Source organism: Trachinotus anak, unplaced genomic scaffold (genome assembly GCF_046630095.1).
Source record: "Trachinotus anak isolate AG129_WGS33_773 ecotype Australia unplaced genomic scaffold, CSIRO_AGI_Tana_v1 ptg000015l, whole genome shotgun sequence".
NCBI classification, from domain to species: domain Eukaryota; kingdom Metazoa; phylum Chordata; class Actinopteri; order Carangiformes; family Carangidae; genus Trachinotus; species Trachinotus anak.
This window is the reverse complement of record NW_027273866.1, coordinates 1704314-1723809: the sequence shown is the minus strand read 5'-3', so window position 1 is coordinate 1723809 and position 19496 is coordinate 1704314. Positions and strand designations below refer to the sequence as shown.

The window sequence follows — 19496 nt, the reverse complement described above, 5'->3', positions numbered from 1 at the left end:
GCAATAAAATAACTTTTATTTCAATACTTTGTTAGGTATTTATGTTTTTTATGATTATAGAGTGGTGAAAAATGCATGTTAAGATTTTAAGCCTTTAGTTGCAGGTGTTTTTTTTTTTGATACTACTAGATCATTTGACGGAAGCGTCTCTGCAACAGGCCAACACACTTTAGCTGAGAAGTGCAGGCAAAGCCCTCATCAAAAGATCAAACTGCTTCCTGCAGACCCACCAGGGACGTGATCCACTGTCACCACAGGTCACAGAAGAGGTGACCCTGGACTCCAATAACCAGCAGCAGATGAGCCGGTGCAGGAGGACACTGCAGGAGCACAGGAAGTGGCTCCGGTAGGGACATGTTTGGAGAGAGTGTTCTTTTTGGCAAGGAGGGTTATCAGGTTTGTTTTGGGGGGCCCCAGCAACAACCCTGCTGCTTTCCTGTTTTCTTTCCAGAAGTAGGTTTCAGGTTAATGGGGACAGATAAAACATGAGAAAAGAGACATTCAGTCCAGAACTCCCTTTCATTTGTCAAACCACAAGTGATTTTGATGGAAGCGCATTCATCTCTAAGACCACTGAATGCTGGATCATTAGTTTGTCTATCAACAAGTGGCTGTTTTACAAAGTCAACGCAACATGACGTTTTTATCAAGTATTTATCAACTCAAATCTGCAGTATGTGAACGTTTTTGACCACTGTGAAAGATGTGGTTGACAGATCACAGATCACAGATCACAGCGACGCACAAACTGTGGCTGACAATGATCCTGGAAGCCAGTAGGTGGCAATCTTCTCAGCAATCCTCAGCAAGCACCTGTGTCCCTGTGAGTGAAGAGGCTACAGATTTCAGGCTCTGTATGAGCCCAGTAATGACTGCTAATCACTCTGTCATGGCTCACCCACCAGACAGAAAACATATCACGCATATCTTCTGTACAATCTAACACTGCAGAGTTGTATCAAATGCAGTGACAATAAATTATAAAAATGTCAAAAAGGAAACATTTGACCATTTTATTTCAAACCGCAGTGGGGACAGTGTGCTCAGAAGTGATTGTGGTGCAGGGCATTTCTGAACGAGCTCTGGTTTGCTCAGATTCATGGCTGCCTACCATCCCAATAACAGGCTACAATCAGGCTTTAAATTACCCTTCCCATTGGGCATGACATGCAGAGTCTAGCTGAATGGTGGTCAGGCTCTTTTGGCATCAGTGGGACATTATTTTCATATTGCTGATTTTATCAGAATCCCCGCCATTGTTGTTTTTCGTTGCTCTATCTCTTTCATTTCCCTCTCACTCATAAGACTGATCCAAAATTATTATTGCTGCACCGAGGAGGAAATTAATAAATCTCTAAGAAGGAAATTGCAGTTCCAGACAGTGCAGGTTCAAAGTTATACATGCATGCACATTTTTTTTAGCCAATGTGAAATGAGTGAAAATACTAGACAAAATATCTACAGAGGACCTGCGGCGCGTCTTCTCTGTATAAAGGAGAACACCAGGCTGGTTAACGTAACACAATGACGAACTGTGTCTGTGAACTTTGCAACACAACCGATTCCACTGGCCAACATTTCTCATGTCAACAAACTCCTGATCACAGTTAAGCAAGAGCCTGTGCAGCGTGAGCAGCACCGTTGTCAGATACCGAGACCAGACTTGTGATTGGTCCGTCACGGTGGGTGTTTCCGCATTCCGCAGAGAGCTGTCAGCGGACGCGCAAGTCGGAGAGGGGACTGTCGCGTCTGTGAAGAAACCTCCTCACTCATACCCAGGGGAGTAACGATCCAACGCCAGGGAGACGGGATGCCTTACATGCTCGTCAGTACGCAGATCCGACTGGTGCGTATCCCGCGTCTGCGGATGACTTGTGTCACGCCTGCAGGAGGAGGACGCAGGCTCGAGTTGAGGATTCAGGGATTTATTTGTTTGGCTGCGCGACGTTGCTCATGCTGCTAATCAATCAGGGTCCCCACTTGCAGATTATAGTTATGCAGTGGCCTGTAATATTCTGCATGGTGGAGACAACAAACAATCAAGGCTACAAGCGGAGCAAGCAGCGTGCGTATGGTTGTGTGTGTGTGTGTGTGTGTGTGTGTGCGTGTGTGTGTGTGTTTTTTTTTTTTTCTTTTCCTTTTTGCCATGGTGCTCTAAATTCAAAACACATGTTGCCTCTTGTTGTGCATGTTCATCTTGTTGTCTGCACGACTGGAGCAACCTAATTCTATAGCCTCTGAGTGCCGGATCATCTATTTTTAGCCTGTGCAGATATGAGAGATTATGATCCGCACCTGCCAGTGATGTGCAGCACAAGCTGCACAAATAACACGCAGCAGACATTGTTTTGGTTTTTTTTTTTTTTTTTTTATCAGAACAGTTATTTCCTAATACAAGAGTAAACTATCAGCTGTGAAGTTCATGTGTTTAATTGCTTGTCTTGCAGGAGAGTGGCCCAACAAATGTGGGAGATGAATACTCTGATCCAGCTGTCATGAATTACCTGGGAGCCAGGAAAACAACCATGCTGGGAAACAATTTGTGAGTATCGAAAATAGGGACGGTCAGTTATTGTAGTGAGTGGACATAAAAGTAGAGGTGGCAGGCAACTAGCCAAACACCTTAATACAGAATATAAACAGAGATTTATTTACACAGTTGAGTTCGAGGCTTCTTCCACAAAAGCGCCAAGACTTAAATGTCTTATGACTTAAGATGAAGAATTTGATTTGATCACTTCTGGGAAAGCATCCCCACCACCATACCCAACACTGGAAATTGTAATCAGTAAAGACATATTTCCAATGTGGACCTCCACACACAGGGAATGGACTCCCAGGTGTGCTGTAAATGTCCTCACACCAAGCTCTATTTCCATATTTAGGCCCTTAACACTGGTGTTTCTTTCATTTTTGGCAGTCAACATGTACATATTGACGACAGAGCTGAGATCAGGTCACATGGAGTTGGGGGATGGGGGAACAAAAAACTCCAGTGTGGTTGAGGAAGACTGCTGCTTTGCACATTGAGCATAAACCATTCAAGCTGATAGAATACAGATCGGGGAAGTGTTGTCATTGGCAATCTGATTCAAATGCTGCTGGGAAATGAACCAAGGTGTGGGAGGAAGTGAACAAGCACCAGAACAATTAACAGCATTCTACTTTCCAAGCAAAGTTTACTAAAAGACGGAGAAATCCCACATCTGTGGAAAGTCAAATTACTTTGTGTTTATGCTCATTTAGCTCTGAGTACCATGTGGACGACCCACCACGCCTGGTGTTGGACAAGCTGGAGAAAATCGGCTTCCGCGTGCTGACGATGACAGGGGTGGGACAAACGCTGGTGTGGTGCCTCCACAAGGAGACAGAGTAATCAATCATGGAGCGATGGTTGACGGTTTCAGAATACCGCTACAAGCATTTGAAAGAATGAATGAATCGTGCTGAATTGCTTATCAACTTTTTTTACTTCGGCTCTCTGGTCTACATTTGACACATTGCCAGCAACATATTCAGGCTCTTGTCAAGTGAACATGAAGTTCAAAAATTGAGATTATCCCAGACGTAAGGTTTCAGATTACCTTGAATAGGTGATACTTCAGGGGAATACCAATCTACATTCCAGACTTTTTATAAGACTCTTTGTCCATATTGTTCGCTATTTACTACTGGTGACCAAGTTTAAGTTTAGGGGGTGAGGGCCAGTTTTACTGGTATGTCCTTTAGCAGTAGAACTTAATTAAAGGCATGGCCGTAAAGTCAGCCTGTGCAAAAGGCCTCACTACTAGATATGTTTGTACTTGCAGCACTGTGCAAAGATGTTTTTGTAAGTCTTGTCATATGCTTCTGATTAAATGATGTAATGATATGGATTGTTTGTGTTCTTATTAAAAAAAAGAAAACAATTTGCAGTCCTTCTAAGATTTACCACAGACGAAACTGAGCACATGTATATAGCTGTCTGATAATCCATCAAACACCTAACAAGTATCACATGTAAAAACTATTTCACATTGTGAGCCTGCTCAGCTCTGTGGTACCTTACAGGGATGCTGCATGGCCCAAGATGAGGCATGAGGCACCAGCGCTGCAGGCAGACGGAGTGCAGGAGTCCGCCTGTGAGAGCCAAAGAAGGCTGGGTGGTGGTTTCATTACTGCAGGTCTGCCAGCAAATGTCTGGGGCCAGCCCGGATCACTAACCCACAAACCAGAAACTTTGCCAGCGAGCTCACAGCCAAACTCTTACCAGGTCGGCCGCCTCACACATGACTTAGCTTCCACATCCGCACTAAAGATCAAAAGGTGCGGGTGCTTCCCAGTTCTGTGACCACGGAGATTCCAGATACTGTTTGCATACACTGACATGGCAACTTCGATGTGGACAATCCACGGAAAACAGGGGGGGAAGAGGATACTATTAAGATTCCTGGGCTCTGCTGTAGTTGCTGATAGGACAGAGCATCCAACAGGCTCATCCTCCCATCCTGGTTCGCATGCAGCGCAAGCCACTGTGGGCTCAGGGCAGGGTTGGTGGTGAATGTGTTTCCTGTAATTGTATTTCCTCTGTTGTCATTTGGACAGAGTTTGTCTGTTTCTGGGCTTTTTTTCCCCTCATTGCCGGGATATGAAAAAGGCTACGCATAAACCAATCCATGTGATGAGGGAATTTTGCAAGAGAGGAGCAGATGTCTCCCACCACACTACTCCACAGCTGGACATTGTGTAACAGAGCTACGGTGAGGCAGAGCAGGAGTGGCAGGGAGATGGATGATTGGGTTAGATGTTGCAAAGCTGCCATGTCGCTCCTAAATAAGACAATGACAAGAGAAAGCTCTGCCACGCAACCCCAAAAACACAGACATACCATTACGCCATTGTCCTCTAAGGGACGGGAAAATAAGATTATTTGGATGAAAAGATGTTCCACAGGCAGAAGACCCTGTTACAAAAACCAGGGTGACCACAACAGCCTGGCACTGCAAGGTCTGACTTAATGTGGGTCACAGAATGGTAGCGTGTCACTACTGAGAGCATAAATAAACAATAAAGAGTATCTTCTAGGTATGTTACATAAGCCTATTGGGAAACAGCTTAGAACAGCAATAGCTTAAGTTAGAGAGAATTTTGTTGAGGTCAATATCAAAGGACAGAACACAAAGAGTTTTGAAGCAAGCAGTATGTTCTTCAGTGAAAGCTGCTCCAGGGCCTGGGACATGATCTATCAGAGCCAAGAGTGAAGTGTGTCAAATAGGAACACTGAAACGGGTAGGTTGCCCTCAAATCAAGCACACCCATTGCTGGAAAATCATAACTGCATTATGATGCATGAAGGAAAAACTGATGTTCTTGTATTACTTAGCATAGTGTTATTGAAAGGTATAGGTCATTCAGAAATCAAGAAATCAAAGCTCTTCAGTTGGTGATTAAAGCAAAAGTTCCTCGATTTTGCATAGAAAAAAAAAAAAGCAATTTGCTTTCTTGCGGAGAGTTAGATGAGAAGATCGATACTACTTTCATGTCTGTCCATCCAACGTTGAGCTGGAGCCAGATGCAGTCATGCAGGGGGGTTATGTGCCAGACTTTCTTGGCTAGGAGCAGTGACTATCTGGAGTCTCTGCTGGTTGCCTGGCAAACGCATAGTGACAACAAATCTCCTTCCTGCCAAGAAACAGTTCAGCACCCAATCTGTTGTCAAACCGCAACTTGTCATTTTTATAGCGTTTGATCAGATTCAACAAACTGGATAAAATGTGTTAATTAATGAGCTTTAAATCTACAGTTGTTCTTCAAGTCTTTACGCTAAGCTGAGCATCTCCTGGTTCTGGCTTCATATTGAATGGACAGACATGAGAATGGTATCAGTCTAATTCTCAGCAAGAAAGTGAAGAGATGTATTCTTTATTTTTTTCTTAGTATTACTTAGGATGTAGATAGAAAAAGAATAAAAACAATATTTAGTTACATATAAGGGTCTTTTCTCTGTCTAAATACAGATGGTCTACATCAGGGGTTCCAACCTTGCAACTCCTTAAAATGAAGTCACATTCACTTCTGACCCCTTATATAAGTTATGCTCTTAGTTAGGTCACTAGTTACGACCAATTCAACCAAAGGATGGTTTTATCCTTCTTGAATCATATAATTTGGAAGGCTTTTAGAGTTCTGAGCAGGTAATATCTAGTATTTCACAAGAAAAAAGCAACTACTGGAAACGAAGAAAAGGTCAGAAAAAATAAACATTCTGTGCAACAAATATTGACCCCTTTACTGTCGCCTCAATAATCTTATGACCTGTCAGATTCATCCTAGAACCCCTCGGAGGGTATTGACCTCCAGATTGGGAACTCCTGATGTACATTATTTTGGGCATTTTAGAGATTACATACAAATATTGAAGTTACATCTACCACAGACCAAAAACTGTGCCGTCCACAGGCCTCTTCAGTCTGGGGTAGAGCTTTAGATATATTGTATACAAAAACCCAGGGAACAATCATCTAAACCACCAGATCTACAATGGAGGGCCTCCAGAGTATGTTCACTTTTCATCACATGGGACCACAAGAATTCCTATAAAACCCTACCTAGTGTTCCAATCGCAGCTTGATTACTGGGTGAACATGGGGGAGAAACGATCTCTGTGGTTTGGGTTGCTACAACACTCGAGTAATTTTAAAGAGTTACTAAATGAATACGCAGACAACAGAATGATTTTTACATTACACTGAGTTGGCTACAATAATGAGGTAATGAGTTGTCACAGCTAACTAGACAATGGTTGACAGATGCAAATTACATCATTACACTGCTTTGATTACATGTGGTGTTGCACGGCCAATCTCCTCTGGCTCTTTTACAACACAGTGAACAAAGACTAAATACTCACTTGATCCTTTAAATCTCTAAAGGTCTTACAATAACTCACCAACGAATTTATTACTGCTAAGCAGTAGTGCATTCGATGGAGCAATAATCACATTATACAATATAATGATGCATGGACTACATTACAATACTTTTGAGATTCCTAAGGATTTGTGATAGTGGTAGTGACTATTGTGACAAAATATATTGCAGTTTATTACATTCTGAGCACAAATTATTCCTTCAAAGTGTCAAAAAAACTGATAAGATGGTGATAAAATATTATTTAATAAATTTAGATTACATATCCGTTTGTCTCATTTCAGACCTTATGGCACAAACTAGATAGTCGGGTAAACAGACTAAACAAAGCTTTAAAAAAATGACTTAAATTTTGTAGGCATCTGAACGGACCACCAGACTTGTTTTTTTACAGGACAACCATGTCAACTACATACAAGTATACAAACTACAGTGTATTTTGACTTTGACATCTATGTATTGATACAATATGGTCTCACCAAATACTGTGCAGCACTGATTCATCCCTGCAGCCTGAGTGCTGAGACCACACGGCTTAACACTGAATCCTGCAGGATTCCTCACTTCCTCTCGACCTACCTCAGTCATCCCACATTCTCAGTAAAGGGGAAAACAACACACTGATTAAAACTGATTTGAAAAGAAGTTACTCTTTTTAGTTATTAAAAATATTTATTTTACCACACAATTTTGACATACAAAAAATAACAACAAAGGACATTAAGAGGCTTTATGAAACTAAAGCCTGAAACAGGTATTCGATTCGATAGTTGCAAGCTGGTACCAAGCTGGCTGCTGCTGTGCTATGACCGGGCATCCTCGTCCTCGTCCTCTCTTTGCATTTGTTCTATGAGTCTCTGTCGCTCAGCAGCCTGCCTCATCCTCATCATCACCACGCTCTCGTAGTCACGTTCATTTGTCAGGGAGGCCTGCAGAAGAGACAGATTTGTCTTTAATGTCAAACAAGGTAACTCAGAGAGGTTATCATAACATGGAAAACATTAACACAAAAACTGCATATGATTTGAAAGCAAATATAATCTTTATGCCTAATCTATGTCATTCCTGTGACATGATCTGTGATGATCTTCATCCTACTTGCCTTACTTGTTTTACATTTCCTCAGAATAAAGCTGAAATGATTAATAGATAACGTTTTGGACTGTTGGTCAGTAAAAACAATCAGTTGGAAGAAGTCATCTTGGGTTTAGAGGATATTGTGAATCATTATTTTCTGACATTTTATGGATCGAACAGTCACTCAATGAATTGAGAAAAAAAATTCAACATATTAATTGATAGTGAAAGTAAGCTTTAGTTGCAGGTCTACTTTATATAATTCCCCCAACTGTCTGTTGGGGGACTCACAAGAGCGGAAGCAGAGATTTCCCTAGTATGGGTCGAGCTCCAAACCTCTCTGGATCCTACACTTCACATAATGCAACCACTGGCATCTTTTCATTAGTCCAGTGGTTCTCAGACCTTCTCTGGCATGCCAGCTAAATGACTCCACACCTTCTGTTTGTAACACAGGCAGATGTTTCCATATTAATTTGTAGTCTCCAAGCCCAAAATGACCGTGGTTATTTAATTTTTTTTGAGACTTGGCAAAGCTCCTCTAGAGCCACAGAAAAGGTCTTATGTAAAGGTTAAATATTTTTTACAGACTTAAGGACTTCCCACAACTAAACTGATGTATAAAAGCAGTGGAGTGATCCTTAATCAGTATTCAGGGAAATGTCTAATGAGCCATTACACAGGCAGAGAGTCATTGAAAAAGATCAACATGCCTGTATTTTATATCATGACAACAGTGACATGGAGCAAATGACACCACTGTCACCATCCGCTGTCTGTTTGTTTTCACGACCAGGGCCTGTGGGATCAGAGCGGAGTAGAGACAGACTCGGACAGATGCTCTCATCTCAGTTACCATCAGCATGATGGCAGGGTGAAAATGCATGAGACAGCAGCCTACAGAGCAACTGTGACAGGGTAATTCCGCTGCCTGAGGTCATTAAACCCCAAAATGAGAGCTGGGATTAGGCCTGGCAGTCAACTGACTTTTCACTGTGTGTGTGTGTGAGATTTCTTTGAGAGGTTTGGATGAGGATGGCGAGAGATTCTCTTACTGCGGGGGGAATCAGAGAGGGCAGCCACTGGCTAATGGCTAATCAAGCAGGGTGGAACACAGGCCAGACGTCTTAGACACACACACGGGCTACAATCTGTGAGGTCACAAATGCCACACACAGGCCGGGATACACATCCAGGCACAAGAAGAGGGACCTTTAAGAAGTGAGGATGCACTTTTTAAGACATGCAAGCAGAATGCTCGTGTTTGCATGCTTGCACACATTTAAAATACACACTTACAGAGACCGCTTTGCCATTTTAAAGGGGAAGGGAGGCATGTATCCACAGAGTAAGCCTCTGTTTTATAGGATTATATCCAGGAAGTCTGCTGGGCCAAGGAAGTGTCTCTTTAACAAGACAGTGAGCTGCAGGAGAGAGTGAGTGTGTGTGTGCATGAAGGACTGAGAGAGCAAGTGGGAGCGATTTGAAGAGGAGACGTAGTTTTTTTTGTCAATGCGCTCGCTGAGCTAAGGCATCTGGAAAACATCAAGGGGACTCCAGCATCCATGTGCTGAGAGAAAGAGGGTAAGTGTAGAGGAAGAAGAGAGGAGAGGGTCGGTGAGGGGAAGTTACCCCCCCCACTCCCTCCCTCCCTCCACCCCCCCTGAATTGAGGAAAGCTGCTATTATCATTCCAGTAATGTGAGCTCAAGCCCCCGTCTGACACGTAACTATGAAATATCACGCGAACGACATTAGGTAAATAAATGACTCTTGCATCTTCAAATTTAACAAAACACAAGCAAGTATACAACCAAGCTGGTGAAAATGCTGCCTCCTCTTCAGCAAAGATATCTCCACTCTGCCCTGCCCTCTACTGGTCACTACACTGAAGTGCACCTGAACTACCATAACTGGTCTGTCCTACTCTCTACCCCGTGTGGTCACGGGTGGACTGTACCAGGATAATGATGTAGGGGAATTCTGAGCTTTAACAGGTGCTTTATGGGCAATGTGACGCATTTCTTCTCAGGATGAGGGATGTTTCCTTGCCCGGGGTGTTAACTTACAATGTACATGTTTAGCCAATGCATCACTGTGTAACTAAATACTTGGTGTGTACACATGCGTGTGTGCGTGTAAGTGTGTTGCAGTAACACTGGGGCCCAGAGTGAGTAGGAAACCACAGAACACAAACAATGGGCCCCCGTACAAAGCCGAGAGAGGAGGGTACAAGGCCACCGCAGAGGTAGGATGATTGTAAAACACACATACGCACGCATACACACAAACAAGCTGAGGATTAGCTATGTGACATCAGCACATGGCTAGGCCTCTAAACAGCACATCCCAGTCTGACCCCAGGCCAGTAATGACATCATGAATACCAGCAGTGCAGTGAGTCAGGCAACACAATGCACACACGCACACACTCTCACACTCCAACCCACACACAACAGGAGGCATCGCTCAGTGCAGGTGGCCACTGCGTTCCCCCGGCATAACTTGTCAGATCAGCTGCACATTACACCATTTCCCTGTGTGTGTTTGTGTGTGTATATGCAATAGCTGCACTATATTGTGGAAGGAGACTTTGAGATGAGATTACCACTGCCTGTCCAAATTGAAAAAGAAATAATGAACAGCTTCCTTGGTATAAATTTTAAAGGAGCTAATTCTAAGTTTTGCTGATGCTACATAACCAAAGTTGGCAATGGCAGCTGTTTATTTACCAGTTTTGCAAATAGCATCAGCCACTTTTGTGTTTATGATACATGAGGTCATGATACACACTCTGAGCAGCACTACTTCTTCAGGACAGCCTGGACGCTGCAGTGACTTGTATCAAAGTGACAAGACAGGCCGACCAGACTGGAGCAAGCTGGTTAGCATGCTAACTTAAGCATAAGAAGTAACTGAAATGGAAGCAAAAGAAGAATTAACATTGGCGTTACTTTCTACTGCTGGAGACAGATTCTTAACTCTCAAAAATGCTTTGATGCTGAACTCGAAACGTTTCTTCTGGACTGATAACTAAAAGGCTGCTAATGCCAACGTTGGCAATAAAGTAATAACAAAACTTACAAGTAGCTTCTTTAAAGGTCTCTGGACCTGCACCACAGAGATGAACACCTGTCTGGTGTTTTGATATGATGATCACAAAACTTTCATACTCATCAAACTTTTCAGTGATCTCTTCTGCTCGGTATGGAAGCATCTGCATTTGTTAGATTTGAACATCTATTTCTACACCTTAACTGAAAACAACCACTTCATTGTGACCCAGACAGAAATAAAGCAAAACTCCCATCCACCATTTCTCTGCAGCTCATTCAACGTTCTCTATTAAATAGGATGATATAAAAGTCATGAGTACTTTGACTCCCACAAAGGTCTGGTCTAGTACACTGTTTTTCTTAGTGAAGAACAAACATTATAAAGAGATTAAGGCCCAAATCTACTTCCTGTATTTAACCCTTTAAATGCACATGTCCTGCCAACATCTGGTCTCTGAATGGAACTCCAGGACAAGACCTCCTTTTATTTGACAGCAAAAGCCAAGAGCCTGAACAGAAAACTCTGCAGATGTGGTCATAGTGTATACATCTACAGATCATTGATTGTGACAAACACAATTATACTGGTGGATTATTTTTTACGCAAGCTGAAGAGTTTACAGACGTCCTTGAAACTCCACTGGAAAGATGGTTATTGTATGTAAAGATACAGCTATGTTAACATTTTTTCTATTTTCACAAATTGAAGTAAGGTATCCTTGAGCTGATTTCCTAACCATCCCAACAACATAAAACCTGACTGAACGCTGTGTACAGATCATAGTAGGTGCATGTGGACTGCAGATTCAGCCAATAGCATTCAGGTAAAGTGTGGATGAAAAAAAAGCAGCAGTGGATGTGAGGTGTCATGTAAGAAGATGTGTGTATATGTATGGAAGTATATGCATGTGGTTGTACGTGGTCACGGTACTGAACAGAATAGAAGCCTGTTGGATAGAGATGGAAAGTGCCTTTGGAAACTCTTAAAGTTAAGGAAATAAACAGTGAAAAGAGAAATGGCAGCAAAGACCTGAACTCCTGGTGCCCTGGCATTTCTCTTTATGATGGATGAGCTCAGGGATCCTAGAATAGGGAGACGTGGGGGTTTGGCCTCTATAATATCCAACAATACATCGTTGTAAAAGCAAAATTATGTCTTTCACATTTTAGCCTTCCGGGAAAAACTATGTGATTGCAAAAGATTTCCCATGAAAACAAACAGGGCCACGGGACTGGTAAGAATGCAGTCTGAACCTTGGAGATGTCAAAAAGAGCTCAGGTATTATGAGAGAAGAAAAACAAAATTAAGTCAAGGGCCCAAACACAATCATTTGAAATGTCTGTTTGTTCTGTATATGTGTTCCCATATTAACAGGGTTCCTTATCTACAGTATTTAATGTGCAGAACAAACGGCTAGTATATAGCTAGCACATTGTTTACTTCAACTATCCAGTCTTCAAAGTAATCTAAATATCACAGCCATGATTTAATAATTACCAGGAGACACAGCATTACATTCCCAGTTTTCACTGACCGCCCACATTTTCTGGAAAAAAAAAAGTAGTATGTTATATACATTAAACTTTTCAAACCCAATCCTACAACAAAGAAAAAAAAACTCCATAGAGAGCTTAAAACACAAAAGACATTTTATATGTCTGTAGGTGCAAGAAAGAGATCGAAAAGTACCAACATTTCTCTGTATAATAGCACAAAATTATCATTATATAACATATTTTCTGGGGATGGATTTCCGCCTTTATTGGACATTTGGCTGTTGGGAATGACAGGAGAGGGGGCAACAGAACACAAGACACTGCAGCTCCATAGTATTTTACACCTGTAGTCCACCTCAGTTCCTCTAAAGACTCATTATATATCTCTAATAGAGAAATGGATGCTGTGATTTCTTGCTTTAAGTACATTATAGAGCAAATTCCTCACCTTATTTGTAAATGATCAACAATAAAAGACTGTGCTCAAAGGCAAAAATACAACAAAAAAACAACAATATATACTGTATCACACCATTAATTACCCAGCCTATTCTCCTCCTCATCTTGCTGGTCCTGATGTGACCTTATTATGTTGATTCGAGGATACTGTAACCTTTGTCATGTGTTGATGCGCCTGCACTTGGTTTTCAGCAACATCACACCTGGACTTTGACTGATCTCAGATCTCTGCCATGTAGCAGTCACGCAACTGATCGTCTACACTTCCTCTTTACAGCCAGACCGCCAAGTTTCTGTTGGAGCGCCTTCAAAAAGCTCATCATTGAGTCATAACTTTGGAGACAAACAGTGATGGCAGCAGTTAAGATGATGACAAATGCTAACTTGGATGTTCTCACCAGAATTGATGAGGGAAATTACAAAGTGTAGCTACTAGAGAGGTAGAGTCGGGGACTGCTCTATTTCAATTGTCTACTTTCATGCCTTTCATACGCGGGGTAATCTAGAGCTGAATCGGCTGAGTACGGTATGTCCTACGTTTGTTATCAATGAAAGATGTTTTTCATCTAAAAGAATGAGACAGTGCTTGCTGTAAATCTAGCCTAAATGCTGGCTGTCTAAGGGCCTCCAAAGAGCGGAAGATGGAGAACACACAACAAAGTGCCAGAAGAATATCCACCAAAGCCTCAGTTTGGGCTTCTTGCGCCAGTCAAAGCAATATCTGGAAACACTTTTTATCCTGCAACAACAAAAAACACGCAGCATCCCAGATTTCAGGCCCAGCATAGCTGCATCAAACCACATTGCCCGCTATGGTCAGGCCTTAGAGAAGAGGCTTATACAGAAATCCAGCTAAGGCTGAACGCATGAGCTCAGAGGCTACATAGCATGACAACACAACTAACAAAATAAGCCCAATATTGGTCACACAGCAGATCTTGTGGGGTCACTCCCAGATACCACAGATAGCACTAGCTGATCACCCTGATTGTTTTCTAGCATGAAAGCAGTTTTGTGGTTGTAGGTGGAAGAAGGAGGGGGTTTCTCAGAAGGGGGATATTCAAAAATGTACTGTTTCAGTCTTGAGTAAATGTTATGATAATTTCATTTGCGTGAGTAATTGTGTCTGGTCTTGCAAACTGTTCTGGCACTAGAGTGCAGAGCAGGAGAACAAGAGGATCAGGCGGCACGCCCATTGTTTATTGGATCAATTTGAAAGGACTGGTGGAACAGTGAAAGATATGATTTGTCCATTTCCTTCACACCCTGCATGTTTAAGTTTAGTGAACAAGGGGAAGCACTCAGACTCTAATGTCCCCCTTTCTCCTGAACACAGTGTTCATTCTAAGACTTAAGGAGAATATCAGAGCATTACGGTGTGTTGGTGATTTTGATATACTCTCTTTAAACATAAGGACACAGGTTGTAGAAGATTAAGTTGTTCAAAAATGAATTTTTTACTGCCTGTGACAGCACAATAAAATGATTAAACCCTCCCATTTTTTTCACAAACAAATTCCATAGAGCTGAAAAGAGTTTGCTGTTGGGACACAATTTCCATTATTGTATTACTCCAGCATTCCAAAGGCAAAGACAACACGCTGGAGGCGTGAGAATTGGAAATTCAACAGGTTATCCCACTTTTGCAACCCAGAGTGCTCTGCCTGTCCATACATGTCTGTATGTGATAGTACGCTTTGATTACATAGAGAAACTATAGCCCTCCAGTCAGGCAGAAGGGCCTGTAGAGTGGGGTGGACTCAGAGGCTTTAGAAAAACCAACAGGAGGCAGGAAATAAGGAAATCGGCAGAGCAGAGGGACAATGACATGGAGATTAGAGAGATCTGTTTGCTCACCAACTATGGCTTCCTTTTTTTTTTTCTTTTGAACATAAACACACATCAACACAAAATCAATCTGCTGTGCACTCACTAACTACGCAAACTCAACTTCTCTCGTCCTTCCCATCTCTCAAGCAAACTGACACACCATTCAGCTCCTGAGAAAATGAGTTGTGCACTGTAGTTTCTCCCACGATTTTGGTATCTCTCAGTATCACAGGAATTAAATCAGCAGCTCCTGCATTTCCCACAAATAATGGGTGCTGCCAAACAAACAGCAGGAATTATTTTATCACCTATGACTAAAGGGCCAACTCACACTGCAACCAGGATGAGATCATCTGACGGCTCGCGGGGATGACAGCAAATATAAACTAAGAAAAGCTTGAGAAAAAAACTGAAGAAAAGTCTCCACCTGGACGCCTTAACACTCCTGAACTCTGATCTCACCTGCCTTATCTCTTAGGCAAAGAAGACTTTCACCGGCAACACACCTGGAGGGTTCTCCGATGCAAGTGGGAGTTTACGCTGAGAAGGATTAGCAAAAAAAAGAACAAAAAACAAAAAAGAGGTTAAAATGTCAAAGGACTGAACACACCCATCTAAGCAGCAGTTTGGACAAAGGTAAGAAACAGTCTCTTTGCGATTACAATGGAGTGTCTTAAATGCTACACTTTAATGTCTGGTTGTGTCACTGAGGCAAATGTCATTCTAACGAACTCTGTTTCTCTGTCTCAAGGCTGTGCAACGAGGGCTCCTCTGTAACGGCTGAACAAGTCCAATCATGCCAAGGAGGTTTGTCAGGGTGTGCAGGTAGACACAGCCTAGTTTCCTGACAGAGACGTGTGTGCATGTACGGGATACCCTGTGTTTGCTCAGCAAGACAGGTAAGAATTACATTATCAGTCTTTATCTATTGTTATTCATTCTATGAGACACTAAATGAAGGGAAAAAAATCTTGAAATCAATTGCTTTTAATTTTTGGCTGAAGTTTTCCTCATCCGTCTCTGTCAAAGATGGATCATTCATGGCAGCATTGAGAAAGATCATTTAAAAAGCGTTTCTTGGCCAATCTATTTTAATGAACTACTTTAATTTTTACTTGGTCATGAAGTGTTTCCTGAACATGATACTCATGGCTGAAATCCTAAGACTCCTCCTTGGCCAAACTGACATGTTTGGAAAGGAATGCTGTTGTGTCCACGCTCTCCAATCACCCGCTGCTACTAAAGTGCCGATAAAACCTTTACAAGCCAACAAAACCTGTTTGCTATAGTGACTTACAAATTTACACAGTGCGTGTTTCAAGTCACGAACATAGACCTAATGTGGGCAAAGCTGTTTGGGAGACCATAAAATCACAGACACTGAGCAGATTATCTAATCGACATGCCAACACTGATGAACTGAGTTCTGCTTTACTCAATAAAACGATTACAGGTCACGGAACGCAAAGAGGGTTTTCTCTTTTTGACCAAGTTTGACTTTCATTTCAAGTGTTATTGTATTGTTTCATTTTAACCAAGATGTTTTCTTTCAAGTTTTGTTGATGGAAATGAAATTTCAATAATATAAAATCCCCAAACAACAAAATGGATAATTTATTTTGAAACATAATGGTTACAGTGTGATGTTATTTGTGGAATAAGAATATTTCATTTTATTAACTTCCATATCCAAAGTCATTGCATAACTGCATCCCAGCTATTTGTGCTTCCTCATTAAATCATAAACATATGTTCATATGCAGAGTTGTCATCATGATTTCTGACAAATAACAGTAAACCTCAGGTTCTCCTAAATCTAAATGAGAAGAGATATAATGCACTTAGATTCAGGACAACAACGACCATTCGGGAAACTGCATTTTTTTGTTGCTTTTATTACTGGAAGTCTTCAGCAGGCTAACAGACTTCCTCTGGAGGATATGCAGCAGACCACACCTGAATTTATGGGAAGAAACTCTCATTTGAAAAGTAAATATTTAGAAATGAATGCTTCAAAGCATTGTTGGAACACCTCCCTGCTGCCAAATAATGCTGAATTTCATTAAACCAAAATCAAGTGAAGCAGGTGCAATCTCTAAACAACAGCTGCCGATTCACATCAAGCCGACTGATACAGTCCAATACGTACATCTGGTGCTGAATTACATGACAGGCCTGCTCAATATTCGAGCACAATGAGAGGTAAACCTGGTTTATCAAAAACTGATATATAATCTGGTGTTATATCAATTATCTTACCACAGAAAATCCGGTTTCAGACCATTTTTTAAAATCATAATATCTCCTTTTTGTGTTTTGTTTCAGATGGCATTATGTTGTTGAACTTCACCACTTCCTAAGGAGTCATTGTCAAACAAAGGAGGAAATACAAAAGGCTACAAAGACTTTTCAGGACACACAAAAACATTTCAGTCCATCACAACCAACTCTCCCAAGATGCCATTTAGAGCATCATTTTACAGAAAGCCATCCTCTGGTCGTTGGCCCAGCAGGAACTCCAAGCGCCGGGAGGTGCTGTCAGTCAACATGATCAGCCTACCACTGGCTGACTTCCGCCACATCTCACATATTGGCAACGATGCCCATACAGACAGCTTTGGAGACCTGTCCTTCTTAAAAATGGGCCACAGCTTGCTTTTACAAAGCTCCCAGAGCGAGCAGAACCTCTTCATGGCGTGCTCTCCACCGCCCAAGCCCCCTCGTCTGAACCTGGATGAGATGGAGGGTTCAGAGAGCCCTGACTGGTCTGTCGGCCACCAGCACAACACTCCCCAGAAGAGAAAGAAATGCAGCTCTATGCCGCTGCTGGACAGTGAAGAAGGAGAAGGGGAGCTAGAAAAGGAGGATGGGTACCAAAGAGGGAATACTGTTGCTTACAATCAGACTCGCAGCCTTGGTCGGGGTAGTGTGAGTTCAGACAAGGATGGAGACTCCTCAGAAATCTGTGACAAAACTGATGGACAGCAAAAGGACGAGGACAGTGGCTTTTCATTTAGCCTTGACCTGGGCCCTTCAATCCTGGATGATGTTCTGCAGGTGATGGAAAAACTCCACAATTAGACAACTCAGCAGCCAAGCATTAAAGGAAGACTTTTAAGTGAATGCAAAATGGAGAAGAGATCCAACTCATCTCGCTCTTGGGGACACACTTCTGATTTTAAGGACAAACCATTATCCTAAAGTGATGTTACTTGTTCAAATAAACCTTGAGATATCTGCCTCTATCATGCCAATATACTAAGAAGTGACAAATAACCTGTGGAGAGAACTGACAGCATCTATATTTTAATGCAGATAAACCAGTACGCTGGAAACACGTTTGTTTGTGAATCAGATCACCCCTGCAATCCTTTAAGAGAAACACCACACTCCCAAGAGAACCGTGTTATGTTTGTAGGATACCTTCATCCACAGCATTTGTTAAAAAGTAAGCACAATCTGGTTTGAAAGGTTGAACTACATGAAGGTAATCATCTCCTCAGATTGACGATGTTTAAGTTAATGATTGAACCCTGTCTGATGTCAAACTCCAAGCTGGACATTTTCACCTTCTTTTACTTCCCTCCTTTGCTAGTGTAATCCCCCAAAACCACACAGCACTGCGCTGAAAACGGCTGTTAAGACTTAAGAGTGTTGTGTTTAAGAAAAGAAAAGCTGCGGCTGGAATCCAAGGTCCTCGAGCTGTGATGTCTTGGCTCTTGGCGTGCTTGCCAATCTATTGTGTGCAGAGGGCAATTTTTCCTCCGCACGCATCCCAGAGGCCCCGCTCAAAGGTAGACCAAGGTACCCCCCATCTCTCTCAATGCAGTGAAAACAAACACTTAGCTCTGCTTCCAATAAAAGCCAGCCAGTGGTGGCAGGTTGGGCTGCAGACCAAGCCAGGCCACAGGTCCAAGACCTCAGAAGAAGAAGAAAAAAAAAAAAGCTGGAGCAAGCTGTTTGCGTAGCTGCAAATCAGAGTCCGATGCTCTGGTGAGTGGCGCACGAAAGGGAAAGTGGTAAAGGGTAATGTGATACTTCCACATATGCAGGGGGTGTCGAGGGAGGAGGACCAGAGACATCCATTACTGCAGCATAAGTCCTGATGAGGTTTTAAACACTACCTTCTGACTAAACAGACCCCCGACACGTGAAAAATACATGCTTGCATCTCACACGCGCTGGCACATTAGTAAAAAGAAACACACCTGTGTACGTGTAAGCACGAATGGTCAAACTGAAATTTTTGCAGACAATCTAGGTTCATTTTCCTCAGGTCTGGAGAGAGAAGAGTCAGGACAGTCTGTTCCTTAGTGGGAGGTTGCCAGAGAGGCTGTGGGGCAAACCCAGACCCAGTCAAATTCCTAAGTGCCCCACGGGTCATGCTGCAAAATAAACAAACCACAAGTGTCCTGCTTCTAGAAATAGATTTAGAATCCTATGTATGTCCTTACAGACACAGCAATGTTTGTGGGTACATCTGCACTGTGTATCTGTTTTGGCATCTCTTATTTTAATTGGATATCATTGCCCCTGTTTCTTGTATATGCTATGACAATAACACATTGTGAAACACTTTTTATGTTGAAAAATGTACTGTTTTGTATTTTGGGGAAGTAAAGAAAAATATCTTTCAAATTCCAAGATTGGTGGTTTTGTGGACAGAAGT

General features: G+C 42.2%; 3 protein-coding genes across 5 annotated transcripts in view; 2 read left to right on the top strand and 1 right to left on the bottom strand.

Annotated features, from left to right (window-relative positions):
* Window positions 1-1686: 1686 nt before the first annotated feature.
* On the top strand, window positions 1687-3871 carry gchfr (GTP cyclohydrolase I feedback regulator). Its single transcript, XM_071498717.1, has 3 exons — window positions 1687-1846; window positions 2448-2542; window positions 3247-3871. The coding sequence occupies exons 1-3, from the start codon at window positions 1811-1813 to the stop codon at window positions 3374-3376; spliced, it is 261 nt and encodes an 86-aa protein (XP_071354818.1). The 5' UTR covers window positions 1687-1810; the 3' UTR covers window positions 3377-3871.
* Window positions 3872-7561: 3690 nt separating this feature from the next.
* The window catches only part of dnajc17 (DnaJ (Hsp40) homolog, subfamily C, member 17), a 30976-nt gene continuing 19041 nt past the window's right edge, over window positions 7562-19496 (bottom strand). For both annotated transcript variants that reach the window (XM_071499060.1, XM_071499062.1), the window contains one exon: window positions 7562-7838. In XM_071499060.1, the coding sequence (XP_071355161.1) occupies window positions 7713-7838 (126 nt within the window). In that variant the 3' untranslated portion in view covers window positions 7562-7712. The remainder of the gene's footprint in view (window positions 7839-19496) is intronic.
* LOC139633401 (cdc42 effector protein 3) lies at window positions 14827-19473 on the top strand. 2 transcript variants are annotated; one of them, XM_071499063.1, is made up of 3 exons: window positions 14827-15463; window positions 15579-15726; window positions 17153-19473. In XM_071499063.1, the coding sequence occupies exon 3, from the start codon at window positions 17285-17287 to the stop codon at window positions 17906-17908; it is 624 nt and encodes a 207-aa protein (XP_071355164.1). In that variant the 5' UTR covers window positions 14827-15463; window positions 15579-15726; window positions 17153-17284; the 3' UTR covers window positions 17909-19473. The 2 variants fall into 2 exon arrangements, with proteins under 2 accessions (XP_071355164.1, XP_071355165.1); XM_071499064.1 differs by having other exon boundaries at window positions 14827-15726.

Excerpts from the sequence above, each read along its gene's own strand:
- LOC139633401 (XM_071499063.1), top strand. The coding sequence starts at position 17,285 with ATGCCATTTAGAGCATCATTTTACAGAAAGCCATCCTCTGGTCGTTGG.
- gchfr (XM_071498717.1), top strand. The coding sequence starts at position 1,811 with ATGCCTTACATGCTCGTCAGTACGCAGATCCGACTG. Across the intron at positions 1,847-2,447 it reads TCAGTACGCAGATCCGACTG|GAGAGTGGCCCAACAAATGT; the intron begins GTGCGTATCCCG and ends CTTGTCTTGCAG. Across the intron at positions 2,543-3,246 it reads ACCATGCTGGGAAACAATTT|CTCTGAGTACCATGTGGACG; the intron begins GTGAGTATCGAA and ends ATGCTCATTTAG.